The sequence below is a fragment of the Toxorhynchites rutilus genome, chromosome 3 (genome assembly GCF_029784135.1).
Source record: "Toxorhynchites rutilus septentrionalis strain SRP chromosome 3, ASM2978413v1, whole genome shotgun sequence".
Lineage (NCBI taxonomy): Eukaryota > Metazoa > Arthropoda > Insecta > Diptera > Culicidae > Toxorhynchites > Toxorhynchites rutilus.
Window position 1 is genome coordinate 274,843,514 of NC_073746.1, and position 26,276 is coordinate 274,869,789.

Genomic DNA, 26,276 nt, shown 5'->3' on the forward strand with positions numbered 1-26,276 from the left:
TGATGTGTGATGCGCCGATTCAAATTACAGTCATTACAGTTGATTTAATTTAGGAATTTTCTGTAGTAGATGGGGAATGCAGCAAACCCAAAGAGGACTGATGTATTTGTGATTGAGAGAACAGCGGACAGTTCGAATATGTTCTATTGGAGCAGAAAATACAATTGTTCTTTTCAGATTAAAGATAAAGTTTATTAATAGTTAAAAACAGAAAAAGAATATCTATTAACCAATATACGCAGAATATTGTGTTTGTGACATACCTAAAATTACATTACAGTGGTATGTAAATATGTCGGCTTAATTTTACCTCTCAAAATCAAATAGATATTATATAAATATATGCCACTCATTTACCTTGCTCAATGGTTTCTTCGTCCAAAAGCTTACAGTCGATACAATTAATTAAAAATCAGGTCAGTAAAAAGGGTACGTACACTAGCATGAATGAAATATTGCAAAGTTCTCGCGTTGCTCGCTTATATGACAACTTTCTTTACAGTAGCTTGCGTCATATGTGGCACCGTGATATCACTACAATAAACTTGGGGCCTCAGAACGCGATTAATATATATATATATATATATATATATATATATATATATATATATATATATATATATATATATATATATTTGTTTTTTATAATTTTCCTTTCCTTTTGTTCGACCTATTCTAGAAAATTGTTTCCTCTTTAGATTACATCTAATAACTGATGCGGCACTCGCAACAGTTTTATTTCCCATCGTCGAAGCGAACCGGAAGAAACCTACTCTTTTCGAGATTTCCCTCCTGCTAACGCCCGAATATCACACAATCTTATTAACATACTAGAACTGATTCGAAAAGTTTAACAAAATCTGAATGATTTGAGTCGGAAGCGAAGCTACAATCAGAAATTAGGGTCAATTTTAAGATGTTATTGCGTATACAACTAAACAATATACTGCTTAAGCCTCGCTGAATTAGTTGTTCTGTGGTTCGAAATAAGAAATGCACTGCATTTCATTATTCCACTGTATGTTAGGTTAGGTCATTCAAAGCCAATCAGGCAATTATATCGACCTACATTATTCGTAAACTCGCAAAGTGACGTAAGCGCCAAAATTGACATTTTCCTTTTTTGTTATAGATCGATAAAAAATACCAAATACTTCCAGAAAAACTCCGAAGTTATACAGAAATGTAAGTAAAGGACCCCGTAATAACTTGAAAACAGAGTGACGTAAGCGCCATTTCCACTATGATGTGACGTAAGACCAAGTTGGTTGAGATGTGATGTGTTTTAATCTGATCTGATGGCATAGGATGAACGAGATGGGATAGTACATTCACATAACATCTTTCGTAATGGACGTTTAGCATAATAAAAGTCACATTCAGTCACATTCTTTCTTGTAAGAAGCCACATTTTCGAAAAGCTTGTTATGCCAAATGTTTCAATGAAAAACAGTCCGTTCTTATACAGTGCTACATTTATAATATACATGTTGTTTTAGAACTACAAAGTATGTATTCGGAGTGTCTGTTTCAAAATCTCGTCTCATATACAACTGCCTACATTTAATCGTTTACGTCAAAATGCGAGATTACGGCAGTAAAGTGGCTGTCGAGTTTGCACCTTAAGTGCGATTCGCTTTTTGCTTTTCGTTGACGCGATTAGTTCTGAATCAAAAAATCACTTCTTTTGCTTTTATTACAAACAAATTCAAAATGGCACAGCTCAACTGTGCTCTTGTAGTATGTAGTAGCTTCTAATTTGGACGTGTACGGAAATAAAAACACTACAGCTAAGTGAAAACGTACAAATTTGGCTTCTCTGGGTAGACAACTTAAAATCATTTGTAGGATACAGCTATAAATCGAGTGTACCGTGAGCGCTAATCTTCTTCTTATTCCTGATTCTACAAGAAAAAAATTCAACTAAAAATAAAATGTTGATGCAACACGTAACTATCCTGGTAATAATTTCTCATGCTGGGCGATTTTACTTCGACGCTAGAAACATTATCAATCTGAAATGAAAAGAAGTTTAAGAACAGTGCTTATTGATAGAATGCAATTGGGCCTTATTTATTAGTATATTCATGCAGTATTTTTGGGATTATAAACTTAATAACTAGCTTGTTTATACAGTAATTTACATTTAATGCGACATGCCGAGGCACCACTCAGTGTCGCATTAGAGGCGATTTTGACCTGTAATTGGACATTTTCGATGAGAGTGGTACAGTGTCAACGTCTGGTGGCGACATTCAATGTGGGGCCACAATTTGGACCCCGAATTCGATGTTTACAAAAATGTCCAATTAGAGATAAAATGTCCAATTAAACGTGTCGCATTACTGGTCTGTCCAATTAGCAAAATGTCGCATTAAATGTCAATTACTGTACGTTATCGTATTTCTATCACTCAAACTTCAGTAAAACATATTTCTTACATGAGGAAGGACACATATTTATCTTTGATCAAAAATAAACTAATGAATCAGTTGAAAAAAATTTTGGCTATGTAGTTGCCACCGCCCATTAACCCTAAAAAAGCTGGTGGCAATATTTATGAGCACTCTTTATTACAGGTGTAAATAAACGAGAATAAAACGGGGGTCGATCACATATCAGTCAAGATGCTCGAAGCTGACCCCGCACTATCCGCAGAAATTTTGCATCATTCATAAATATCTAGGAAACTGTAACATTTCCGGCCGACTGGATACAGGGCATCCTTATCAAGGGCCCAAAAAAAGTAAACCTGACCGAATGCGACAACTGGCGAGGCATCATGCTGCTGTTTGTAGTTCTTCAAGTCCTGTGCAAGGTAATCCTCAACCGGGTCAAGGAGAAGATAGATGCGACGGTTCGATGACAGCAGGCTGGATTTGAAGATGATAAGGCCTGTAACGATCACATTCCTAAGCTGCGCATCATTATCATGCAGATAAATGAATTCCAGGAGACCTTCTACCTGGTGTTCCTCGATCACGAGAAACCCTTCGAACGCATCAACCACGATAACCTTTAAAGCCCTAAGACGCCAGATGAACTAGTCAACCTAGCATCAGCACAGCACGAGGCTTTTGCCTGCAGAGTCTTGCACAACAACGGGGTCTTGTCCGACCCAATCCGGGTCGCGGCTGATGTTAGGCAAGACTGTTTACTCTCACCACTACTATTCGTCATCGTCATCGACGAGACGAAGGTGGGCACTATCAACCGTGAAGCGAACCATGGGCTTCTTTGGGAGCCTATTAGGATGGAGCACTCCAACGACTTTGCTTTTGCTGACGACATCGCACTAGTGTCGACGCGCCGCTCTTATATGCAGAGTGAGCTTGCTGACCTGGTCGCATGCTCTTCCGCGGCTGGCTTGAGAATCAATGTCAGCAAGACGAAAGCTTTGGATGTCAACACGGTCACGCCTTTCAGATTTACAGTATAGCTTTTTTTTGCGAAAATGGTAGTTTGTTTTCCTATAGTGCTAATTTAAAAGTGTTTGTTGTGTGTGAAATTCACGGTTGAATTTGCTGAAAATTGGTGCAATAGACGGCGGATAATTATCAGATAAGTACAAGTTGCTTGCATGCTGATAATTATTCCGTGTTTTTTTCGTGTGATTTGGTATCACTGTGCTACGGCTCCCTATCGCTCAGGATAGCCACCGTAGCTGTTTGTGTTGTGTTTTGTGTATTGTCTAATTGTTTTTGTTTTTATCTGCTTTTGCCATTGCTGCCGCACGGGACCTAAGATAAGGTCTTTTACGGACCAAATTTCTGTCAGATACGGACCAAATTTCTGTCAGTCGTTCTGATTTCTGATTGGCTGATTTCGATAAATTTTGTAAACAAAGCCGATTTTTTCAGTGTTGCTAATAAAAATAAATAGCGTTGGATTGGTATTGAATTTAAAAATGGTGAATTTAATGAATATTACGATATTTAGTTTAAAGGAAATGTGGAGGAACTATATGTAAGTTTATGTATGTTTTTTTTCACAATGGGGTAAAGTGAACGGCAAAACACTCATTTGTCAATTTGGCTTCATTAGGTCCCTAATGCATATTTCGGAACATAATTTCCATTGCTAAGAAGAAATGGAGAGTCTTGTCATTCACTATGCAGATGGGAGAGTTGTTAGCTCTAACTCGTAAATAGTAAAAAGGGATGGTTGATACCATCCAGGTTGTGTTTTGCTGACTACGAATTCTTACACTGCTGACATGTTCTTTCCCACTGACTTATTTTGATGATGTAAAGACCTATATGGAACAACGAACTTTGCTCTGTTCTGTCGAGGAAAGTTTTCGCTTCATCGACGGTGTACTCATAGTCGAATTTAATATTCATGTCATTCACATTATCACTGAAATTAGATGAAGCTTAAATTCGATATGATGTCGATGCTGCTTCAGGTCCATCAATTTCTGAGCTGAACATTCTTCTCGCCGCTTTGATAGCAAGTCCATCAATCCAACAAGATGTTCTTGTGTATCAGCTGTATGCGAAGCATTCGGTACTACGATCATGTATTGCGGAAGAGTCACGATTTTCAATTTGTTCTGAAATTACAATGGAGTTGAGCGCCGTTGTTTTGCACGAATCAACGATAAAAGATTTTCCAGACAATCTTGGACGAGTTGTTATGGATATAATTATTATATCATATATATGGGTATTTAAAAGACTTATTTTATCCTTTCAAACATATTTTTGAGATTGCATTTTCGAAAAAATATTAAAAATCATTAAATTCGCACCAACCAAATGTTACGATTCATAAAAACAGAAATTAAAAGAATCCAAAATTTTATAATATTTGGCATCTCTAACATCTTCATGTCATGGCTTCGTTTTTGTACGACGAAGAAGAATAAGAAGCCAGTTGGCTCATCTTGTCTTAGCACGGGGCTTACTCGAGATGAACGCAGCGTTGCCAATGTTCCAGTTTAAACTGGATTCTTCCAATTTCCCTAAGGCTGCTGGGTTTGAATGGCTGTGTTGGGGAAACCCTAAATCGGGCCAATCAAAACGAGGTAGTTAAGGCGTTTAGATAACGCTTAACATTTTACAGTTATTCAATTGTTTATCTAATGAAACATAACGTTTTATTAATTGCGATAGAAGCGTAGAAATATTCAGTATCAATTGATGCAAACATCTTTCCGATCCAATAAGAAATGTTCGAGGTATAAGCATTCGGAATCTTTCATTTTTTCCTGCATGTTCTATGTTTAGGTTTTCATTTTACCCCCCATATACTCCGGTTAGACGTAGTCCCACGTCAAAAAATTCACAATGTATAAATATTATCCCTCCCTCACCCTTTCTATTCCTTAACCAATTTCGTTTTTTGACATTATTCTTTCGATCGATCAAAGGTGTATTTTCCTTGGATCGATATTTCTCTTCTTACACACTCTCAGTGTTATTTTCCTCCTGCTTACATTTCCGAATTCAATACGGTTAGTGCGCAGAGCGTGTGGTGTCTACCCAAGCAGCAACGTTCTAGGTTTATATACATATTATATTTTCTAGGTCCTCTAAAACATGCTGAAGTTCAGACCAATTGATCTACCATTTCAACAACGACTGGTGCAATGTTCATAACAAAAAATCTAACCTAAATGGTTCATAGAGCCCCCGTGCTATGCTGACTTTGAGTTTATATAAGCATTATATGTTATAGGTCCTCCAATTCATTCTGAAGTTTAGTAGATCATAGGATCAATGTGCTCCATTGACTTTAGTTGATATGAATATTAAACCCATGTAATCTTGCTTCCGTTTACATCCGTTTACATCAATCGACCCTTCAACGAAATGAAAATCCGAAAATCTCATGTGTCACAACATGCGGCAAAGATTATTTTTAGGTAACCTGAAAAGGAAAACCTGTAAAATTAGACCGGCTGTATCTTCCTCAATCGAAATCCATTCCATCCAATCCAAAAGAGCTTCTCACAATAAAAAGGCGAGTGGGTAATGTCGTTGACATAACCGGAGAGACGTGGGACCTTCTCATTCCCTTCCTCCACTTTTCATTCGACAGAAATATCTCGATGCTAATGATGATGGGCACCAAAGCCGCCGCCGGCAACTAGTTGCAAGCGGACTGGCTGTGGAGTTGTTATTGATACTAAAAATTTGAACCACAGAACGGACAATGTATACATCTATTTCTCTCAATGCAACTTATTCTATTTCTAGTTCCCAGGCACATTGATTTTGAAGTCCGTGTTAGGGAAACACAGCTCGGTGGAAACAAAAATACCCCCTACTTGCACATATATTTGCAAAGCGGATTCCCGCAGGTACATTGATTTTGAAGTCTGTGTTGGGGAAACGGTAAGGTGGGCCAATCAAAACTTGGCAGTTAGGGCGTTTAGATAACGCTTGACATTTCACAGTTATTCAACTGTTTATCTCATGGTAAATAACATTTTATCTATTGTGATAGACGCGTAGATATTTTTCTTATCAATTGATGCAAACATCTTTCCGCTCTATTAAGAAATGTTCGAGTTATAAGCATTTAGGTTTTCATTTCACCCCCATATACTCCGGTTAGACGTAGTCCCACGTCAAAACCTAAGAAGGTATCCGAGAGAACTTCTCTAAAATCAATCGTCCCGGTAATACATTATTCATAGCTTTGTAATACTCCATTCGCGACGGCGGAGATTTATTTTTGGGAAACATGAAAAGATAATCGGAAGAATTCTAAAATCAATCGGACCGGCATTATATTCCGTTATTCATCTATATCGAATTTCCATCTCGAAGGGACATAGTTATCTTTCTGAGAAGCCGAGAGAACTTCTCTAGAAACAATCATCCCGGAGCTATGTTCTAGCTTTATAGAAATTAAATCGCGACGTAGGAGAGTTATCTTCAGGTAACCTGAGAAGATTACCGAGAGAAATCCTCTGAAACCAATAGAAATTCCTCGAATATTGTTTCACAGTAATGCTCGAGTGGTGGGAAACGTTATTTTGACCTGCTCGAATGGTTAATTAATGGTTCATTTCGCTATTCAGGTCTATTTCTCAAACACTGGAATAGATAAAAAATATGTTTATGAATAACTCAAAGCAGAACTTCTTAAAACAAAACGATTTTTCAGTATCCAGTTTTCTTCCAGTTTTTTTATGAGCCATCTTCCAGTTTTTTGAAAAATATTATTGGGAACTCTGGATGAACGAGTGCAAAGCGTGCGACAGCAAAATAATGATAAGCGATGATTCTGTTGTACCATCGACGCTGTACCTCAATTACAAAAGCAACAGCGAAACTGATTGCCGAATATTCAGTTTGTATGTGATGAATATTTGTCGAACTAGAAATGTGGCGTGCGAGATGATGTTTTAGATGTTGTGGCTTGTAAAGAGAGATGGAAAAAGTCTCACTTTCTCTCACTAACTTCCGAGAAAACATCACCGAGCAAATAAACATGCCGTTTGTGAAGGAAAGGGATAAGAGAAGTTGGCATGCTTGGAAAGCAGTGTTGCCAAAAAGTTGGATAATTTAAAAAGCTCTGAAAAAAATATGTTGAAAGGGACACAGATGCTATAAACAGGAAGCGTTATATTAGTCTAAGCAAAATTAGTGCCAATATGGACACTCCGGGTAAAAAACTTATGTTAGTGAATAATGAATAGGAACTTTGAAAGAAAAGATGTTTCTGAATAATAATGTTAATAACATCGAAAGTTATGCGAATGTCGTTGCTCGTGAGGCTCACCCAGGGATTGTGGTGAAACCAATAGAGTCTGACAAAAAAGTGATGAAACTAGAAAAATTTCAAAGACTAAATTAGATCGGAAAATACACAAAATAGCCAATTTCAGAAACGGTAAAATAGGCTCGATTATTGTTGAATGTGCGGCAGGGGATAATATAGAAAATGTGAGACGAGAAATTGAAAGCAATCTTGGAGAGAGGTGTAATACTTTCATACCAAAACCAATTAAACCAAAATTGATAATTATTGGGATGAGTGATCGATATTCCTCTGAGGTTTTCATCGATTATTTAAAGAGTCAGAATGATAAAATTTCTATCACTGATGTTGAGTACGAAAATCCACGTTTGAAATATAATAAATATAACACAATTATTGAAGTTGATCATGACACTTCAATGTATTGCGATGTTTTAAATGTGGAGAATTTGGGCATAACTGTGCACAAATCAAGCATGTTCAAGATGTATAGGAGAACATAAAACATCTGAGTAAACAGAATGGAAAAATATAAATTGCTTGAAAGTTAATAAGGAACAAAAAATGAATTTTAATGAAGATCATCCTGCTTATAGTACATAGTGTCCTATGTATCGGAGACTGTTGGAGAAGCAAAAAAGGAACATTTTTCAAACTAAGTAGCAATTTCGGAAATCTACATGTAAGTTAGCAATAATCTATTTGAATATAGCTGGGCTTTCTACAAATTACACAGAAATGCGATTACTTGTAAAAAACATGTGTCCTCAGATGGTTTTTCTTTCTGAAGCTCGCATAGCTAATGAAAAATCATTTGACCAGTATAACATACCAGGTTATATAGTTGCTTTTTGCTTGTCGCACTCCAAACACACAGAAGGTGTTGCAACTTATGCAAGAGAATCAGTTAATTCCAACATTCGGTTAAACGAAGCTGTTGAAAATAATTGGTTCTTGGCTATTTCAGTTGAAAGGGGCATGCATATGGGATATTATAGGATTGTATACCATTCCCCTTGTTCTAGCGACCAGCGATTTATTGAAATTTTGGAGAACTGGTGGGAAAATATCATTGATTACAGAAAATTGAATGTAATTACTGGTGATTTCAATATTGATTGGTTCAATGTACGAAATTCGAATCAATTGAAACAACTATTGCATTATTTCAACTTGAAACAAACGGTTATCGAAGCTACTACAATTTCTAAACATAGTAGAACTCCTTTTGATCACGTCTTTTCAAATTTTGCTACTGTTCATTCTTCGACCAAGGCCAAATTTAAAATAACTGACCATGAGACAATTTTTGTTTACATTGAGAATGGACAGAATGACAGCGATGGAAATAAAGCAAGAATCAAATGTTGGAAACGATGTTCTATAGAAACCATGTCTCAGCTTGTGTCGGCAAGCATGGATTTTGCAGCAATGACTGGACATCTGAATGATAAAGCAGCTGTTCTAACAAATATTTTAAGAGAGTGTACGAATAAATTAGTAGTTGAAAACCATATTGATTTAAGCAATTCGAACAGCTGGTACTCTTCGAATCTGATGCGCCTCAAACGCAAAAGAGACAAAAAGCACAAAAAGTTTTTGAGTACTGATTTAGAAAAGCATTGGAACAGAACCCCTTAGCGCCGAACATATATTCACGGGCTTCACAAAAGACTAGGTGTGAATATATACAGAGGAAAATCGAAGAACATCAAAATAATAGTAAAGGACTATGGAGAATATTAAAAACATTATTAAATTCGAAAAATAGTATACCGCACTCCATAGTTTTCGGAGGGTCAGAAGAACAGTCAGACCAAATTATTGCAGATAAATTTAACAGTTATTTCGTTAATAGTGTTCTGCTGATCAACCAAAGTAATGCATTGGTCAGTGAACCTGACGAAATAATACAGCCGATTACCATCAATAGTAGACTAGATTGTTTTTCACCTATCACTTTTGTTTTTCAATTTTCTCTAAATAATTCATTTATGTTTCCAATTGATTAAAATGTATAAAATTTTTTTACAGGTTTAACTACCATGTTCGTACTGATGATGATGATTTTTTTTTTTTGTTAATGTATATTGTAAAAAAAAAATGAGCGTTGTCTACGGCCTCGCGCGCGTATGATGGGCCTGGATTACGTTAAGTGAACACTGGCAGACCACTGATACCTAATAAAATTTTTATGTGGTGTCTGAAGTGGAAACTGGAAAGGGGATAGCTCATTCAAAATTGTTGTAAACCATCTTTTTATCGGATGGTTATATCGAGTATTTCTGAATTGTGGCAGATCTCTCTCATGTTCTAAGTAGACACTTTAAGATATTGGGTTCAATTCCCAATCTGTCAAGGATCTTCCTGGGTTGGAAATTTTCTTGACATGCGTTGAAAAAACTTTGGGCCTGAAGTTGAGATTATTATTATGGTAAGGTCGATACGGATAGGACCATTGTTTTTCTTTTGCAGTTTTTGCCTATTTATAATGCTCGATTAATAGAAATTTATCCTGCAACAGAGTCAGTTCGCTTTGATTTTGGTTTTATAATACTGTTCTCTTAATTTTATTAAACATCATCACATCATCATCATCATCTAGTAGCTGGGCAAGTAGTGGAGAAGGTCGAAATTTTCCAACATCATGGCAGCCAGATTGCGTCAGTTGGCGGGACCAACACCGATATATGTGCGAGGATCAAGAAGGCAAGGGCTACCTTTGCGAGTTTAAGGAAGACATGGAGGTCAAACCAGGCAGTTGCCACGCCAAAATCCGGGAATTTAATTCCAACGTGAATTCATTATTGGTTAATCCTTGTGAGACGTGGGACGTATCAACAGAGAACGCGTGGAAGCTTGAGGTCATCGTGAACCGATGCCTGAGGTATATAATACTCCCCTCTATTCTGCGTGGCGAATGACGTGAGATGGCTCAAGTGACAGTACTCCCAAAAGCAAATGGCGTTACTATAGTTTGGCACTAAGTGAGATTTGAAGTCGTGTCCTCATATACTATCGACTCAGGTATCAAAGGAGCTAAAAATGAAGGGCGCTTCCAGAATAAAGCGAGAAACTTTGCTGTCTCACGTCACTCACGGTGCAGAATACAGGGGCCTATATATATTCGATTTTTTATAAATATTTTTTTGAAGTAGGTCTACGTCTTTCATATCTGCACTGGGAGTAGGTTCAAAGGTTCGAAATGGAGAGCATTACGTTGGAAGTGCAAGGTTTTGAGCGATAATTTCTATTTGACGTCTCAACGAAGTGGTTTGATAATCACTTCACTCGAAAGATAAAACGTCTTAGAGTTATGTGCTTGTTACTTAATGACTCAAAAACTTGTTTCAATAGCTGAATAGTTATTTTGAAAACAGGCGATTGAAATCACACCAAAAAGATATGTAAACTGGTGCCCGCTCGGAAATCCATTTAGTTCTGATTGCTCTCTCTTTCTCTATCTCTCTCCCTTTCTTTCTATCTCTCTCTCTTTCTCTATCTCTCTCCCTTTCTCTCTATCTCTCTCTCTTTCTCTCTATCTCTCTCCCTTTCTCTCTATCTCTCTCCCTTTCTGTCTATCTCTCTCTTTCTCTCTCTTTTTTCTCTCTCTCTCTCAGGTGCACATTCCCTGGTCCGTCTTCCACCATTTTATTTTCATATACCGCTACCATAATCAATTTTCTATTCCTCCTTGTACCAGAGACTCGTCTTGCATACGTCAATAATAGTATAATAATGACAGCTAGTGAAGCCGTTCGAAGGCCGCTGAACGCGTTTTACACCAAGTCCGCGCTGCAACCTGCCATTGCCACAGCGGCACGGGAGAACTGACAGGTGTGTTTCCACGCTAAAGGTTGAAAAAACCCAGACAAAGTGAAAACGCTGTCATTGAGACATATTCCAGTGATTTTTTTTTTGAAAATTTCACTGAATTTAGCTTAGAGTATATAGAATAATGATCGGTAGAGCTAGAGGGTTGGATTAAGAGGTTTTAAAGTCCAGATAAATAGGGGGTCTCCGTAGCCACATTGGTTGAGCGTTCGCTTAGTAAGCGATCGATCGTGAGTTCAAAACTCAGGGCCCTCATTGACCATCTTTGTGTTGTTACAGAATAGCTACGTCCACGCAACAATCATCAGCGATGGAGATCGATCCACGGTCGAAATAAGATCGATTCATCCATACAACTGCTCTGCTCTGCCAGACACATCGGGCTACTTTTCTATAAATAACTCAACAATGATCAATCAACTGTCTCCGCTGTCCGGTGGTCCAACTGGATAATGGAAGAACAGAAAGAATACTCTTACGCCTAAATGGCTACTGTGTGAATGTACCATATGTAATGGTATAGAAGGAATACTGGCGAATGGCAACTGTGTAATGTGCTAATTATAGATATGATAACCATGTGACATGTACACGATTAAAATTCGGCTCTGTTACAGCTAAAATGCTAATGAGCCTTAAATAAATAAATGGGAAGAAAGAAAAAAAAGTCCAGATCGTACCGGACCAAATAGAACAGCAGAATTTGGGGCCAAATAAAGCGCTCGAGGAAACTGTACGAAAATTTGTTAACAAACTATGATGGATAGGTTTCAATCGAATTCATGGGCAGAATTTTTATTCCTCGGGTATCCGGAAAAATATTGAATCAAGAAGTTGAAATTCCCCAAAATGTTCCATATCTGCAGTTGGGGATTGAAAGAAAAACTTTCGTTTCTTCAGGAACCTTGAAACAGCAAATTTACCAGTAGGCGTGCCTACCGAAGAGGCTGCTGTCTTTTCTGGAGCAGCATGAGGTGGATTCCCTATGTTGGACTTGGGAAGTTATCACTACTTAAGTTCCACCGAAAAGTGGTATAGCGAATCCAATACTCCGGAACTACGGCCAATTGAGAAATATTGATCAATTATGAGGCGCAAAGGGGTGGGACTGTAATAAAACTGAATGATATCAAGCGATAAAAGAATTTGAGCTATGGAAAATAAAACGCGTTTTTAAATCCCAACAAGTTTTTCGCGAACGGATTTTCACGTGTTCAACCTTTCGGTTCCAAAAAAGTAAATCGCAGCTCAAACAACGGAATAAGTTCCTCAACGTTCGGTAATTACGTTAAATCGATCTTAATAAACAAAAATGTTATTCAAATCCCAATGAATTTACCTGAAATTGATCGCCTTCGCCGCCAGCAGCCGGTTGCACTCGGCTGTGTCCGGTAGGGGCATCAGATTGAATGGGCTTTCCGTTTCGGTTTCAGTGAAATCGTGTTTGTAGATCTGTGTGTCAACCTTGATATCCGAGAAGGGACCCCGAAGAATGAAGAAATGCATCGGCAGAGGGCTTGTGGTCTTAGACTTCAATATCAACTAAAATGAAACAAAAGAGCATGAGTAAATCACATTCGATTGTCATGCGTCACACACGCGGGGAGGGGTCAAACTTGATAAGTGATATCCCGCTCGCTCGATTGATGCGGATCGCGTTGACTCTTGTTGATGATCGCCTTCACAACCCACTGGTGGTTGAACGCGGAGAAACGGGACGTTTCGTAGTATAAACGATGAACGTACTCGTCAGTGCGATAGGGTTTCATCTGTAGATCTAGGATAGTGAAAACAGAGGACAAGAAAAAAACAAACAAAAACAACCCAAACAGATTAGTTCAATCAAAAAATAATTCGTATGTCCGGAAATGTTTTCTACCATTGAAGATAATCTTCTCGTAACTCAATAGATCAATCAGGGTGAGGAAAAGCTTCCTCTCTTCAGTAGCCCGGGCGTCATGGGCCTGCAAAGCGACCATCACCTCGGCGCCCGATTTCTTTGGATGGACACAATTCGTTTCGTGCGATGGCACCTCGTGCGTTGGCCCACGCCATTGGCATCCAATCCGGGCGAACTTGCACTCAGTTGGACGCTCTTCGCATTCCGTACTCTCATGGTACTCGATCGATTTGTTCGGAAACTCGTTGCCACAGTACTGACACTCGCTAGGCAACTCCGAGACAGCCTTCTCGACCGCCAGATTGCGGGACGAGTTATTCTTGCTTATCTCGGTGCGACAGTTCGGACAGGTCGCATTCTGATCACGCAATCTACGGGATAATGGAGAAAAGTGAGACAAAGTACAAAAATTTGCGTCCTTAAGCTCGGTTGATCATTAGGTGAGCTTAGATTGGATCAATACTTACCTACCATCTGCCAGCAAGTGGGTAAAGCAAGCTGCACACATCAAATGGCCCATTGTACACTGCAAGCGGTTATTGTGACAGCAAGCGAGAAGAAAAGAAAGAAACAAAATTGGTTAATGATCTTCGTGTGAATCGAACCTGTCACCTTGTTGATTTTAATTCACTTAAAAAAGTAAATCCAAACATTAGAAATGTAGAGAGTGATTTTTTTTTGGAAAAAATTTGCTCTAATGCTTAACAAGTTAAGGAGCCATATACATGTCGTAATACAAAGAAACGGGGAAACTTACTAACATAACCCAACCTGTAGGGAAAAGAAAAAGAAAGAAAAAAGGAAAAATAGCATTGATTAAAACTCATCGAATTCTGTATGGAGCGCACAAATCTTTCTTTTTTTCTTTTCGTCCACAAGTCACTCAATGTGATATTGGTTCTATTCTTTTCGGAAACAGCGCCGTATGCAAGAGGAACACACAATTCCGGGTGGACACAAGACACAGTAAATCTTCTTCGTACCTCAGTAAATAAAAACATAACATATTTCGCTTTTGGTTGTACGTTTATTTCAACTTTTTTGTTTTTTATTCGTTTGCAATACAAAATCATTTATTGATTTTTTTTTCGTTTTCAATATTTCATTCTACTTGTTTTTCACGTTTTTTCTCAATAGTGACAGTACTATGAAATAAACCGTGGTACATAATGCTTAAGAGTCATAATTGTGGTATCCTAACCTGGTACTAACAGTTCTTGGAGCTACTATGTGTCAATAGAAGATCTGCAAAATGCTACATTTATAAACTTTGAGTGTAAAACTTATGATCTTACATTATTGATAGACTCCAAACATTTTCAAATGATTTCTTATCTTTTTGTTCAATTGCTTCCGTTCTTTATACAGTCATTTCCAATCTAACTCACGAAAATCAGTTGAAAATATTTTACATATAGTATACCTTCATCAACTACCAAAATGTGCTCAATGCTAAGCTCAACTACAACGCTAGTGTGTATTAAGCGGAAAAACACAGCATCACACAAAGCAATGCTTGATTATAAATGTGGCAGAGAGAGAACTTTGGTTCTATCGGATACATTTAAATTGAGCCTATAGGCATTACTATGTGTGAAACGGTGTATTCTCCTACCTTAGGAAAATGGCTCAATATTCGCTAAATTTGCAGCCTGTCTAACGCACACACACGCAAACCCACACCTGAAACTGCACTACACAATATATGGCAGGAATGCAAAGCTAGCGAATGTTTTATTAAACCAGATTCGTAACATTCTGCCGTCCATCAGTCTCTAAGCAGCGCACATTCCACTCGTAATAGTATAACACAGGAAGTAAATGTAGATTCACACACACACACACACCCTCGCGAGCGCACACACGCGACCGTCATTCTTTCGCTCCAGTACGCTAATGTCAACACTGCACACACAATTATTACCCAACAAAACAACAATATTGTGATGACTGTCAGCGCAGTCAAACATGAATCAGCAACGCCGTCCCCCCGCAGAGGAGTTACCATGTTTGAGATCATTTCCGTAAATTCAATTCTACGGATAGCTCGAGTTCGATCAGCTATGATTCCTCTTTCTTCTCGCGCGATTCAATCATAATAAGACATGGTAAGCTCTTGCTTACAACTGACAGAAGAATTTTATCTCACATTCATTTACATTTGTATTTTTGTTCAAAAACATTACGTAAAGTGAACAAGCAAGAGTGCCTGGAAAAACGCATTCTACCGTTTATTGAGACACATAAAAGTCCTGTGAAGCCTCTGGCCAGATTCAGCAGACTTCCACTTCCGGTCGGGAGTGGTATCATGACAACGGATTCGAATTAATAGTAAAGGATGTCACTCAATTGCCCCCAATTTCGTTCAATCGATAATATTTAGGAATTATCAAGAGCGAAAACTGTGAAAACGCTCACGAACAGAGGTTTACATACACTGACAGAAATAATTAGTAAATATAACGAATTTTTTGGTAAATGCTACCAATCTATAGTCATTTTCTACGTACTAATAAACATATACGTCAAGCAGAACCATGATTCGTGCGCTCAATATCGGCTACATTTTTCCGGCGATAATGCACGTATTAGAATTATATCAAAACCCTTACCTCCGTATTGCCTTATGGCAACAATAAAAGTGGTTAATACGCGCTTTTCTCACCAGTCTTCAGATATGTCAAAATTCAAGTTTACATATGTTATCGAATAGAATGTACTCACCTCTGGTAGGGATGTGGGACAGTTGAAAATGTAAAAAAAATTGTACATTTTACTAATGTCTGTTCTATCGAGGATTTTTCTAAGTGTAGTCACTATGATTGAAAAATGAGAAGACTCCAGCGTTCCATTGCTATCCTGCTCTTTTACACACTTAACCCTTTCGCTACGAGCGTCGTCTATAGACGACATCCGCGCGATGAGCTGTGTGTACGAGCGTCATCTTTAGACGACATGAGAGTGATACTGCACATCGATCACACCAGTGCGATGTGCATACTTTACGGCGCAGTGCTCCGTACAGCGGTAGCACTCCGGCGGAGCACACTGCCGTATTGAAAGGGTTAATAGAATAATATATCCTATTCTTCAAGCTTGCTCCTTTTGCTTGACGTTCCTTCGTTTCATTCCTCACAACGAAGCAAGTTTTTCGATTGATATTTTCAAAGCGATTTTTCATTTTCAGATTGAAACATTTATTTATTTGAGCTTCGTATATTGAAATGAAAGTTCTGTTATTGGATGCGGAACGTGTTCACTGAAACAAGTCAAAACGATGTTGTGAAATGTTGCGCAGTACGCCAGCATGTGGCAAGTGGTAAGCGTAACTGCTATAACCTTTCTTTGCTTTTTTAATATAACTTTTTCTCTGGAAGGTGATTTGGAACAATCCTTTTTTGATGAAACGGATGAAACTTACTATTGAGAACAGCGAGCGTCCTTTCACATGCGAGATGAAGCATATTGACGATGAAAATGAATAGAGCTCCCTCGCGCCGTTCGTTAATGACAGCTTTTGCATTACAAATTGAAAGGAAACGAAAGCAGAAATGAGCGAAACAGAAGAACCGATGATGAGAATAACCCGATTTCACTTCAACCCAATAGGGTAAAATGAATCAATCCGGCCAATCTTTGAACATTTTTCATAGATGTTGTAAACTTGTAAAGGATCGACGGAAAAAATGTCTGATAGAATCGATGCTCGATGGTTTTGAAATGATTCCCAAAGCAAAAATTTGGGGATGCTAACCAAGCCATCTCGTAGGCAACAAACAAACAGCTCGAAAAATTATGACAGTTTAGGTTACTTTAAAAAATTGAAAAAGGGCACAAACGGTGACTTCACGTACGACTGTGATTGTTCAAAAAACTTGTTTTTGAATCTGATTCTATTATTGGTTCAGAAATTCGTAAATTGAACTAATTTAATTTTCCAAATGGCGGCCTTGTGAAGAGCTGTTAGTTACATGGATTAGAATTCTTCAACCGGGTTTTAAAAGTTGAAGTGATAGAAAGATTCCGGAACCCTTAAGCAAACGAGAATTGTCAAGTGGATTTCTTAGCAAAACATTTGCGGAGAACATTACAACCGCGACACGCTGAGATTTCACGAACTGGTATGCATAATTATATCTTCCAAATTTCTAAATCGTTCAACAGTTTTTTTTTTCATGGCAAAATTCTTTAAATGCCTAGGGTAAATGATTTTGGTTTGTCCGATTAGGGTGTTTTTACGCAACTAGTAAATGCAAACCAACATCATTTATCTTAATAAGTTCGACATCATGACATCCGCGATCACGAATACATAAAATATTAGTAACAAGACCTACACGATAAATATGCACATTGAGCACGTATTGGACATCAACCTGGGCCTTATTCTATTATAATTAAAATGAACACTAAACTCTTTAAACCAGGCTCTTGTCGGAACCTTTGTAATAAAAGGATATAGTCATCGTTTGAAATCATCTCCGTTCCATTTATTCCACCATCTGGTAAGTGCTTGCTGTTGGCAGATAGAGAAGAAAATCGTGATGCTTCATCAGAAAAAGATATTAGAACGAAGAAAAAACCGTACCATTAACGTCTGAATTGTAGACAAGTGAAATGAAAAAGATACCCTTTTTATATTTGTTAAATTGTTTGATTGCTTAACTACTACCTCTACTTGGGTTTCAGATTAAATTCCTGAATAGAATCCCCGTCTTACGGTACAGTGTTCGTCATATATCACAACAAGAATACTGCGTAATATGTAATAAAAATCTCTGAAATCTTCGTTACATATCCCATTTTCAATTTCGTATAAAAAGAAAAAATATAGAAAGCAAAAATGTAGTCCTACATCAAAAATTTTGAAATAGTTATGATTCAACTGTTGATAAAGCACACTTTTCAATCCATTTGGTACACGAGTATATTTGAACTTGCCACTCAAAAGGCATTCAAGGCATTTAACCGGCAATCGAATATCAATTCAATGCTGTCTTTCAGTGAATTCTTGCTGTTCCGATCAAGTAAAAAATGCATCGCACAAAAAAAACCTTCCAAGAATGCGCGGTACACGCCCGTGATACGCTCAGCTGCGCCTGTCTGCTGCCTTAAAGCCTTAAAGATACACGTGCACGTGTGGTAAACTTTTAACTCCTCTGTCCTAGCAAAGCTCCGCGGAGATGCAGCCGATGGCGAACGGATTGCTCTATAATTAGAATCATTTCGTCTAGGTGCTCCCAGGCGTGAACAGTAGTTCAACAGTTCCTTCACATTTTATGAAGCTTCAAAATTTCTGGGTTGGTCTGTTGTTTGAGTTTAAAAACAAACCCAAAATATGGGTGAAGGATTTTCATGCTTCGTCTGCTTTTTTTCCTTCTTCTTCTGGATGGCTGGCTACGAACAATGTCATCGCGTTCGAGTTTCAGCCAATGTGTGGATATCACTCAAACGATAAAATTGTCCAACTAGCCAACTTGTCTAGAGTGGAGAGTGGCGACTTTTCCTCGGATCCGTCAAATCGCCATAGCATTAAGAAGTGGAGCACTCGAGAAGCAAGCGCGTGCGAGAAAAATGACGCCATCGTTGTGATGGTTGTGTTTACACAAGTCTCTCTTGTTTAGGAAAGCTGTTGCCTTCAAAGCTGACATTCAAGGACGACCGCCTCATACGAAAATTCCTTCCACCTACGGTCCGGAGATCGAACACTGAGATTAATGGCACGCAGCCGCGAAGCTCAAATAGCATCTGAAAATTGTTATCAATTGACATCCAGGGACAGGATCGATTCAGCTTATCGTATTTTTAGATATTACCTATCTCGAGGTTGGACAAATATAGTTAGATTTCAGTACGGCACGCGAGAAGCATCAGTAAAATATGTTTTTTTTTTCTATTTTCTCATGTTCGGAATGTAGCGCATTCCACCATATCTCTACTCGGTTGTGTGTTTATAATTAGTGCATGAGGCGAACCCGTGACACTCATTTATGTGCGCATATGTTCAAAATCAATTCCACAGAAGTAGCGGTTCGATGAAAATGGTCACTTTGTCGAAAGGAAAATTACAGTTTGTTTAGTTTATTTAGCTACATCGGCTGGGGTGTAATGCCTTCACGAACGGTAGACCCCTTCCATGTGATTATACATCACCGAACCAAATTCAATTTTTTAAGACTGTTACTGTACTTGTTTTATTTGTTTGACCAAATTCTAATATCAACGAGGCTCGTTCAAAAAGTATCGCGGCTTTGGAATTTTCGCGTGTTACGTATATTCGATTTTCGATCTCTCATGTCTCTCAGACATACCGAAAAGTTCGACCATTTCGAATTTTCAGTTAATTTTTGACAGCAGCGTTTTTTTTTCCTATTACAATTCAGCACCTTCCATTTTGGTTTCCACGTCATAACCATAAACCCATTATTCGTCACCAATTCTGACTCTCTGGAGCAAATCTGAGTAATTGCGGACAGAGTCCAACGGCTCCTTAGCCATCTTAATGCGATGCTGTTTATGATTCAAACTGAGTATTTTTCGTACAAATTTTGCGGCGACTCTTCTTGTGCCTAGGTCGCGACCGCATTTTCGACGTAGAACTACGGAATTATATTATTCAATCCGTTTGTTCATCATTTCGAATATTCTTCTAGAATGCATCGAAATTTTCGAAATAACTTTTCAGTAGAATATTTTAGAAGTGTGGAAAGAGTCGTAGTTTTATAGAATCAGATAGGTGAGTCATGATTCATTCTTTTCCTCGCGAGAACAATACGACGAGCACTAGAATAATAAGCAAGCATTGCAAGCGTTATTTCTGCGACCTGGCTTGCATTTTCGCCTTTGTAAAAGGAAAAGTGTAAAATGTACCGAATTTTCTCTTTGTTAAACTCCATCGTTAACACCCTGTAACTCAAAACTGAATGGAACAAACAAAAAACAGCAAGATCTTTTAATGTGAAATGTCACCTTTACAACGAGCCTAAGGTTGGAATAGTATGATTGATATTACGCGAGAAATCGATCACTACAGCCAGCTATAGAGTAAATAATGGATTACTTTTTCTCAACCTAATATTATACAAAAATGTGTTTCATGATGTATTGTAAAAGATAAGTAGTAATACTTCCTGACGGCTGAAGCAAATATCTCTGTGAACAATCGAAAAATGGCGGAATTGCAGCCTAAATCGCAATATTTCTTATCTCCTCTATAATTGCCCGTTCAATGATCGCTGCATTTGATTCTTGTATTAGCCAACTCCACACACAAACTAGAAACTCTTTTGCTCCTATGATACACTTGGGTGGGAGCGAACTCCAGCACATCTTCGATGCTGTTGTAGTGAATGTGAACGAAACTGACTGATATTTTGCACATCTTCCAGTGTTTCCATTCTTGTATTGAGCTGTGTGTGTTTATGTGTGTGACATCAGCATTGAGAATGAATATTTTCTGTTCGTAGTGCTGTGTTTGCATGCTCGCTCGAGACTGTTATTTCAAATCGCGGATGGCTTATTTATACCAAATAAGTTAGAAACGAGTGAAACAAATATATTAGTTACTGGTTATTGACGGTATGGGTAGGAAAGCACCCAAATCGGCAGTACAAATTTATGGGAAAATTGGAATTTCCAGTTTGCATTAATCCCAGTTTGCATTAATTTACACCGTTTATGGATTAGGTAAATAAAATGTATAGCATATCAAAAAAAATCTTAGAGAATTTCCGATTCGATTGGCATGCAAATCATCAGAGTTCGTTCGTAGTGAAACTAGTTATTTACTTTGACTTTATGGCATAAAAACGTGACCTGTTTTCTGATTTGACACCCTTCCTGAAAGACGTAGTTCTACGTCAAAAACGTTTTCGGGTTCACGAATGAGGCGTTTTGTTGGTGTGCGTTATATAGTCTGATTTGTTTATATTTGCGATGACAAATGTCGACATCTGGTGGCTATATTAGTTCTTGGGACGTAAATTGAGCTCTATCAGATCAGATGAACCAAGTGCAGTGTAAAATTATAAAAATTTGAATTTTTACTTCATGTAGTCCAGGCCAGGGCCATACGATTCACTTTAACTTACATATCGTAGCTCAATGAAGAGCCCTTCGCCTTTCAATATGCTGCAAACTCGTGCAGACTGAAAATAGTGCTACTCTCTGTTCACGCTCAATAAAGCGAATATCACTTCACCTTTATACAGTCTCGTTTCGCTTCACGTCCATTTCTTTCATTCTTCACACCGAAACGAAATTATAAAATCGTCAAATTAAAATGAAAGGTTTAATATCAAATGAAAATGTCTTATTTCGAATGAAAATTTCGTTAGAGCTCGAACCGTATGCATTGAAACTAATGAAAATAACGATGTGATAGAATGTGCAGTATGCTAGCAGGCGTTGTCAGTTGTCGGCGCTGGTTGTAAGACTAGTATCCTCATATGTCTTTTTTTAATTCCACTGTTTTTGAATGACGGTCCGGGAAAATCCAGTTTGGAGAAATGAAATCGAATAAAACTTTCAATAGAAAGCAGTCATCGTCCTTTCATATGTGAAAGTGAAAGCGACATAAAGTCCATTTAAATGATAATGAATAGGGCACTTTCAATCGTCAAGTGAAAGCGCTGCTTTCAAATTCAAGGAAACGACAGCAGAACGAAAACGGAATTGAAGGATCGATGTTTTAGTATGCGTCGTGGATACACACAATCGAAATTGAAATTGATTGAAGAGAAATGGGAAGTAAAAAAGTTGATGGGTCTGGGCCTAGGGGCACGAACGCGATATTGACATAGAACTGTGATTGTGTGTAGTGATTGCATTTGAATTGAGTTTTTTCATTGTTCAAAGCTGTAATTTACATGATGTATGGAACCCAATGGAATCCTGAAAAAACCGCTTCCTGCATGAGCTTGTATCCTTTAAACGGATTAGATGATATAACGTGGTAGAATCCGGAACCACATTCGGAATCACATGCGTGAGCATACCCTTTCGATTTCCTAAATCAGCAGCCAGTTAAATTCATTAATTGCATTTTTTACATAATCAAACAACATGCTCGATATAATGACATCCTGGACCAACAATTACATAAATTGTTAGTAGCACGACCTACACGACAAAAACATAAATTGAGCATGAATTGATTGGACAACATACAATGCAACAACTGCTGCCTATTATCAACAAATAGATGATAATTCAAATTACGCATCGGTTAACATTGTGAGTTAACGCCCGAATTTAGGCAAAAAGATTGCTCGTTGCGTCGGGGAGAAAAGCGAGTGGTTAGTGCAATCGAAAGAAAGCATACCCATTTTGATCGTCAAATCGTTAACCTTTTTTACTATATTCACTGTTCATGTTTTAAGCAAAATAATTGCTGGATAAATTTCCTGTCTACTGGTATGTAACACGGCATATGTCGCAATAATGATTTTGAGTAATATGCGTTTGAAAACTCTTTCGTAAAGTGACTCCCTATATAGAAATCAAAGACATAGCCCTATGTGAAAAGTCGTTTTCATCTTTTGATTTCGAAATTGTCAAGCCTTGGTCCCGATAGTTACTTAACCATTTATCGATACATTTCATGTTTGTTCCACAAACATTTACCATTATAATAAAAAAAACATCATCGGACACAGTTTTCGTTTAATATATTTTTACAATTTCGAAAAAAACTCGTATTTCATCATATAGAATACATATTCGATACGTACAAGTAAATTTTCATTCATAATTTTTATTTTCCAATGAAAGCGCACGTTGAACCTAGTGCAAAACTAGATTGAAACTGAATGAATAAAAAAACATGTTGACAGCAGTTAGGTTGGAACTCGTGCGAATCTAGGTTGAAACTAAACAAAAACGAATTCGGTATGGGTTTTCATGCAACAATGCGAAAACACATGCCGAAAAAAAACGTTTTCCCGGAGCAGAAAAAAAGTTGTATGCACAAAAAGTAATGTAGGCTGACTGAAGTTCTAAGACAAGATGCACAGGTGAAACGGGAACCTTATTTGTACGATTGTGCAAACATTATCACGCACACCGTATCACACTATTACATAAAATACATATTTGATATGGAAAAGTAAATTTTCATTCCAAATTTCTATTCCAAAAGTTCATGGTTGCTGTTCATGGATTTGTTAAACCTAATCAACATATTTTCTCCTAAATATTACCCGTTAGATTTGACCCCGATATATTCTTCCATTTCTACCCCCTATTCAGTGACGTCCCCCGTCATAAGAATCGATCAATTTTGCAGCCAGTCATGTTTTCCTCCCAACCGCAAACACCTAAAACCTCGTGCGAGGGCAACCAGCCATATGATTGTTGTTGGTTTATTACGTCTCACTTTTTGCACTCATATATTCCTTTCCGCAGTTTTAGAACACCCAACTCCACCCAACTCATTCGCAACACCATTCGTTGCCGTAGTCAATCTCAATCTCCATTCACAAGCACACCCAAAGCAAATTCAGTCAGCTGTTTAGATGCACACGCTCACACTGATCGGTTCTCGCTCATTCTCGTTATCTCTCGACGGTGGCAGCGCACCAGCGCAGTAGCCACGGACCTCGGCGTCGACGTCGTTGCGTTTCATAACACGACCAAAGTTCAGTGATACTCATCATCATGGATCACACACATTAATAAATTCAAATCGAATGCTCGCCAGAAGACGAAATGAAACCAACAGGATAGAAAGGCAACTCGATAGGTATATAGCTGCCAATAACAACAACAACAGGAGACAAACCCTCGCCCGTCAGTCTTCAAACAGGAGCATGCTATGTCCCACAGCGTACTCTACGTACGAAACCCATTTCATTCACGCCATCACGGCTCCGATCAGCTGTGGGAGAGCTGAACTGGGAGTTTCACTTGTATTAATGTTGACGAGGGTTGTCGCAGTCTGGTCTGGGCGGCTAAATGACCTTTTGCGGTGTGTGTTGCTCATTTCCTAGTCGAATCTTGTTGCAACTATCTGTACCCGTCCGGGGCACTTATAAAACCTAAAATGATAAGCATGCCTGATGACTAGACGAAGAATGCATTCCTAGCAACGTCACAAGAGGCAAGGCGTAGGAGCAGAAATAGAGGAGATGGTGTTGCAATCAAAATGGTGGAATTTTTCGGATCGTCCATAGTGTGTATGTGGTTACGTCACGGTAGTCTCTCTGTGTGTTATGTCGCATTATTACGTTTCTACTGCATTCCATATCACTCGCAATCATTTGCTGTAGCGGTGCAAACTCTGCGCAGTGTATTTTTGTCTGGAAACTCTGACTCATTTATCATAATATAAATTCGTCCATTTTGAACCGAGAATCAAGGAGAGAACCGCAGCTTGAAAGATGTCTATCAACATGAATATCGCCTGCAGCAGTGTACAGACCGTACCTGTTTGGGAAACGGCAAGTGAATTTCGCAAACACCACACATAGAGCATTGTCATTTTCACAACGGAAAGTCCACCAATGAACACGAATCGACGGAAAAGTGTTACAGCGACCCAAATTTGTTAGATAGCGAAAGAAGGGAACAAGGAGGGGGGGGGAGGAGGGAGAGAAAGGAAAATGGGAAGAAGCCAAGATGGAGAACCATGGAGGCCTAGGTGCAGTGGCCTGTGCATGGCCTCCTATTTCATGATACGCAATCTGTTGTATATTAGTCTGTAACGACAATAGCAGAAAAGAGGGGAGCGGACTATTCACGGGACGAATCGATAAATTTACCTGGTACATCGCTGTCCGCGGTAAATCCAGACAGACGGCACAGCAAAGTATGCCGCCAAGACGGGCCTCCAGCTTTTCAATCATCTTGGTTGTGGGTTTATCGATTTTCTTCCGTTTCGCTTCCGGCTCGTCCTCGTCCGGATGATCGGCTAATCGTCCGGATTTTGCCACATCTTTGCACTCTACCTGACCCACAACCCCAGAGCTCGTGTTGCCTAGGCTAAGATTCAGTTCCTGGCTGGAAGTCATAATTTGCTCGCTCAAATTCAAACCATGGGTCGGTTGCTGAGTGGCCACGGAAATCAATAATGTCGAGGCCTGCCCCATTCCACCGGACGAGGATGAGGACGAAGACGCGACCGCAGATGAGGCCGACGAAGAGGATAACGACGAGGTTCCGGTTGACGAACCCGGCTGCAAATCTACTGGAAGCTGATTCATTCCGCCGAGATTTATCAAATGACTCGAGCTGGAAGCAGAAGTTTCTACCAAACTGTCTGCCATATTGTTTTGAAGTCCGAAAAGTTCTGCCTTTTTTATATCCTCAACTCATACACCATTCAATTCTATATTGAACCAATAATATATTTCTTCTATATGTATATCACTTCGAAACCAAACTTAAAATGTCAGCGTATTTTCAGAGTTTGCTACGATCAGCTTCCTAAAATGCTTGGGAACAAAGAAAATTCCTAATTGTCTTTTTTCCTTCAACCGCAATCCGCTGCGCGGATTAAACGCCCCAAAAAATAAACAGATGAAATTAAACACACTAGTTTCACTCGACTGAATCAACAACAGAACAACACTTCACAGAGTGGAGTTCCTTTTTCCTTTTCTTTTAATCCGAAAGCTTCCGAAACAGGGTCAGCTGTGAGGCTGATAAGTGTATCTCTGAAATTCACCACAAATTTTGCTTCAATTCTGAGTGGAGCACTCAAATTCTGGGGAACAACGCACAAACACGTCTTGATGTTCAAAGTGACAATTTGTAACTACGCAATGCGCTAGCTCCTATATGTTTTTATGTGTTATATAATGCTCAAATTTTCAATATTATTTTTCCT

At 38.5% G+C, this 26,276-nt stretch overlaps 1 protein-coding gene across 2 annotated transcripts; it reads right to left on the reverse strand.

Moving 5' to 3' along the window:
• Window positions 1-209: 209 nt before the first annotated feature.
• On the reverse strand, window positions 210-26,231 carry LOC129774675 (zinc finger TRAF-type-containing protein 1 homolog). 2 transcript variants are annotated; one of them, XM_055778514.1, is made up of 7 exons: window positions 26,115-26,208; window positions 25,210-25,881; window positions 13,918-13,976; window positions 13,430-13,821; window positions 13,167-13,327; window positions 12,890-13,092; window positions 210-2,015 (listed from the first exon to the last, which is right to left on the reverse strand). In XM_055778514.1, exons 2-7 carry the CDS (start codon window positions 25,711-25,713, stop codon window positions 1,988-1,990), a joined length of 1,347 nt encoding a protein of 448 aa, XP_055634489.1. In that variant the 5' UTR covers window positions 25,714-25,881; window positions 26,115-26,208; the 3' UTR covers window positions 210-1,987. The 2 variants fall into 2 exon arrangements, with proteins under 2 accessions (XP_055634489.1, XP_055634488.1); XM_055778513.1 differs by having other exon boundaries at window positions 25,210-26,231.
• Window positions 26,232-26,276: the final 45 nt, after the last annotated feature.

Bases quoted from the DNA above. Each gene is read 5' to 3' on its own strand.
- LOC129774675 (XM_055778513.1), bottom strand. From the start codon at position 25,713: ATGGCAGACAGTTTGGTAGAAACTTCTGCTTCCAGCTCGAGTCATTTG. The intron at 13,822-13,917 runs GTAAGTATTGAT...ATTATCCCGTAG, and splicing joins CACTTGCTGGCAGATGGTAG to ATTGCGTGATCAGAATGCGA. The intron at 13,093-13,166 runs GTTTGACCCCTC...GTTTCATTTTAG, and splicing joins AGCGGGATATCACTTATCAA to TTGATATTGAAGTCTAAGAC.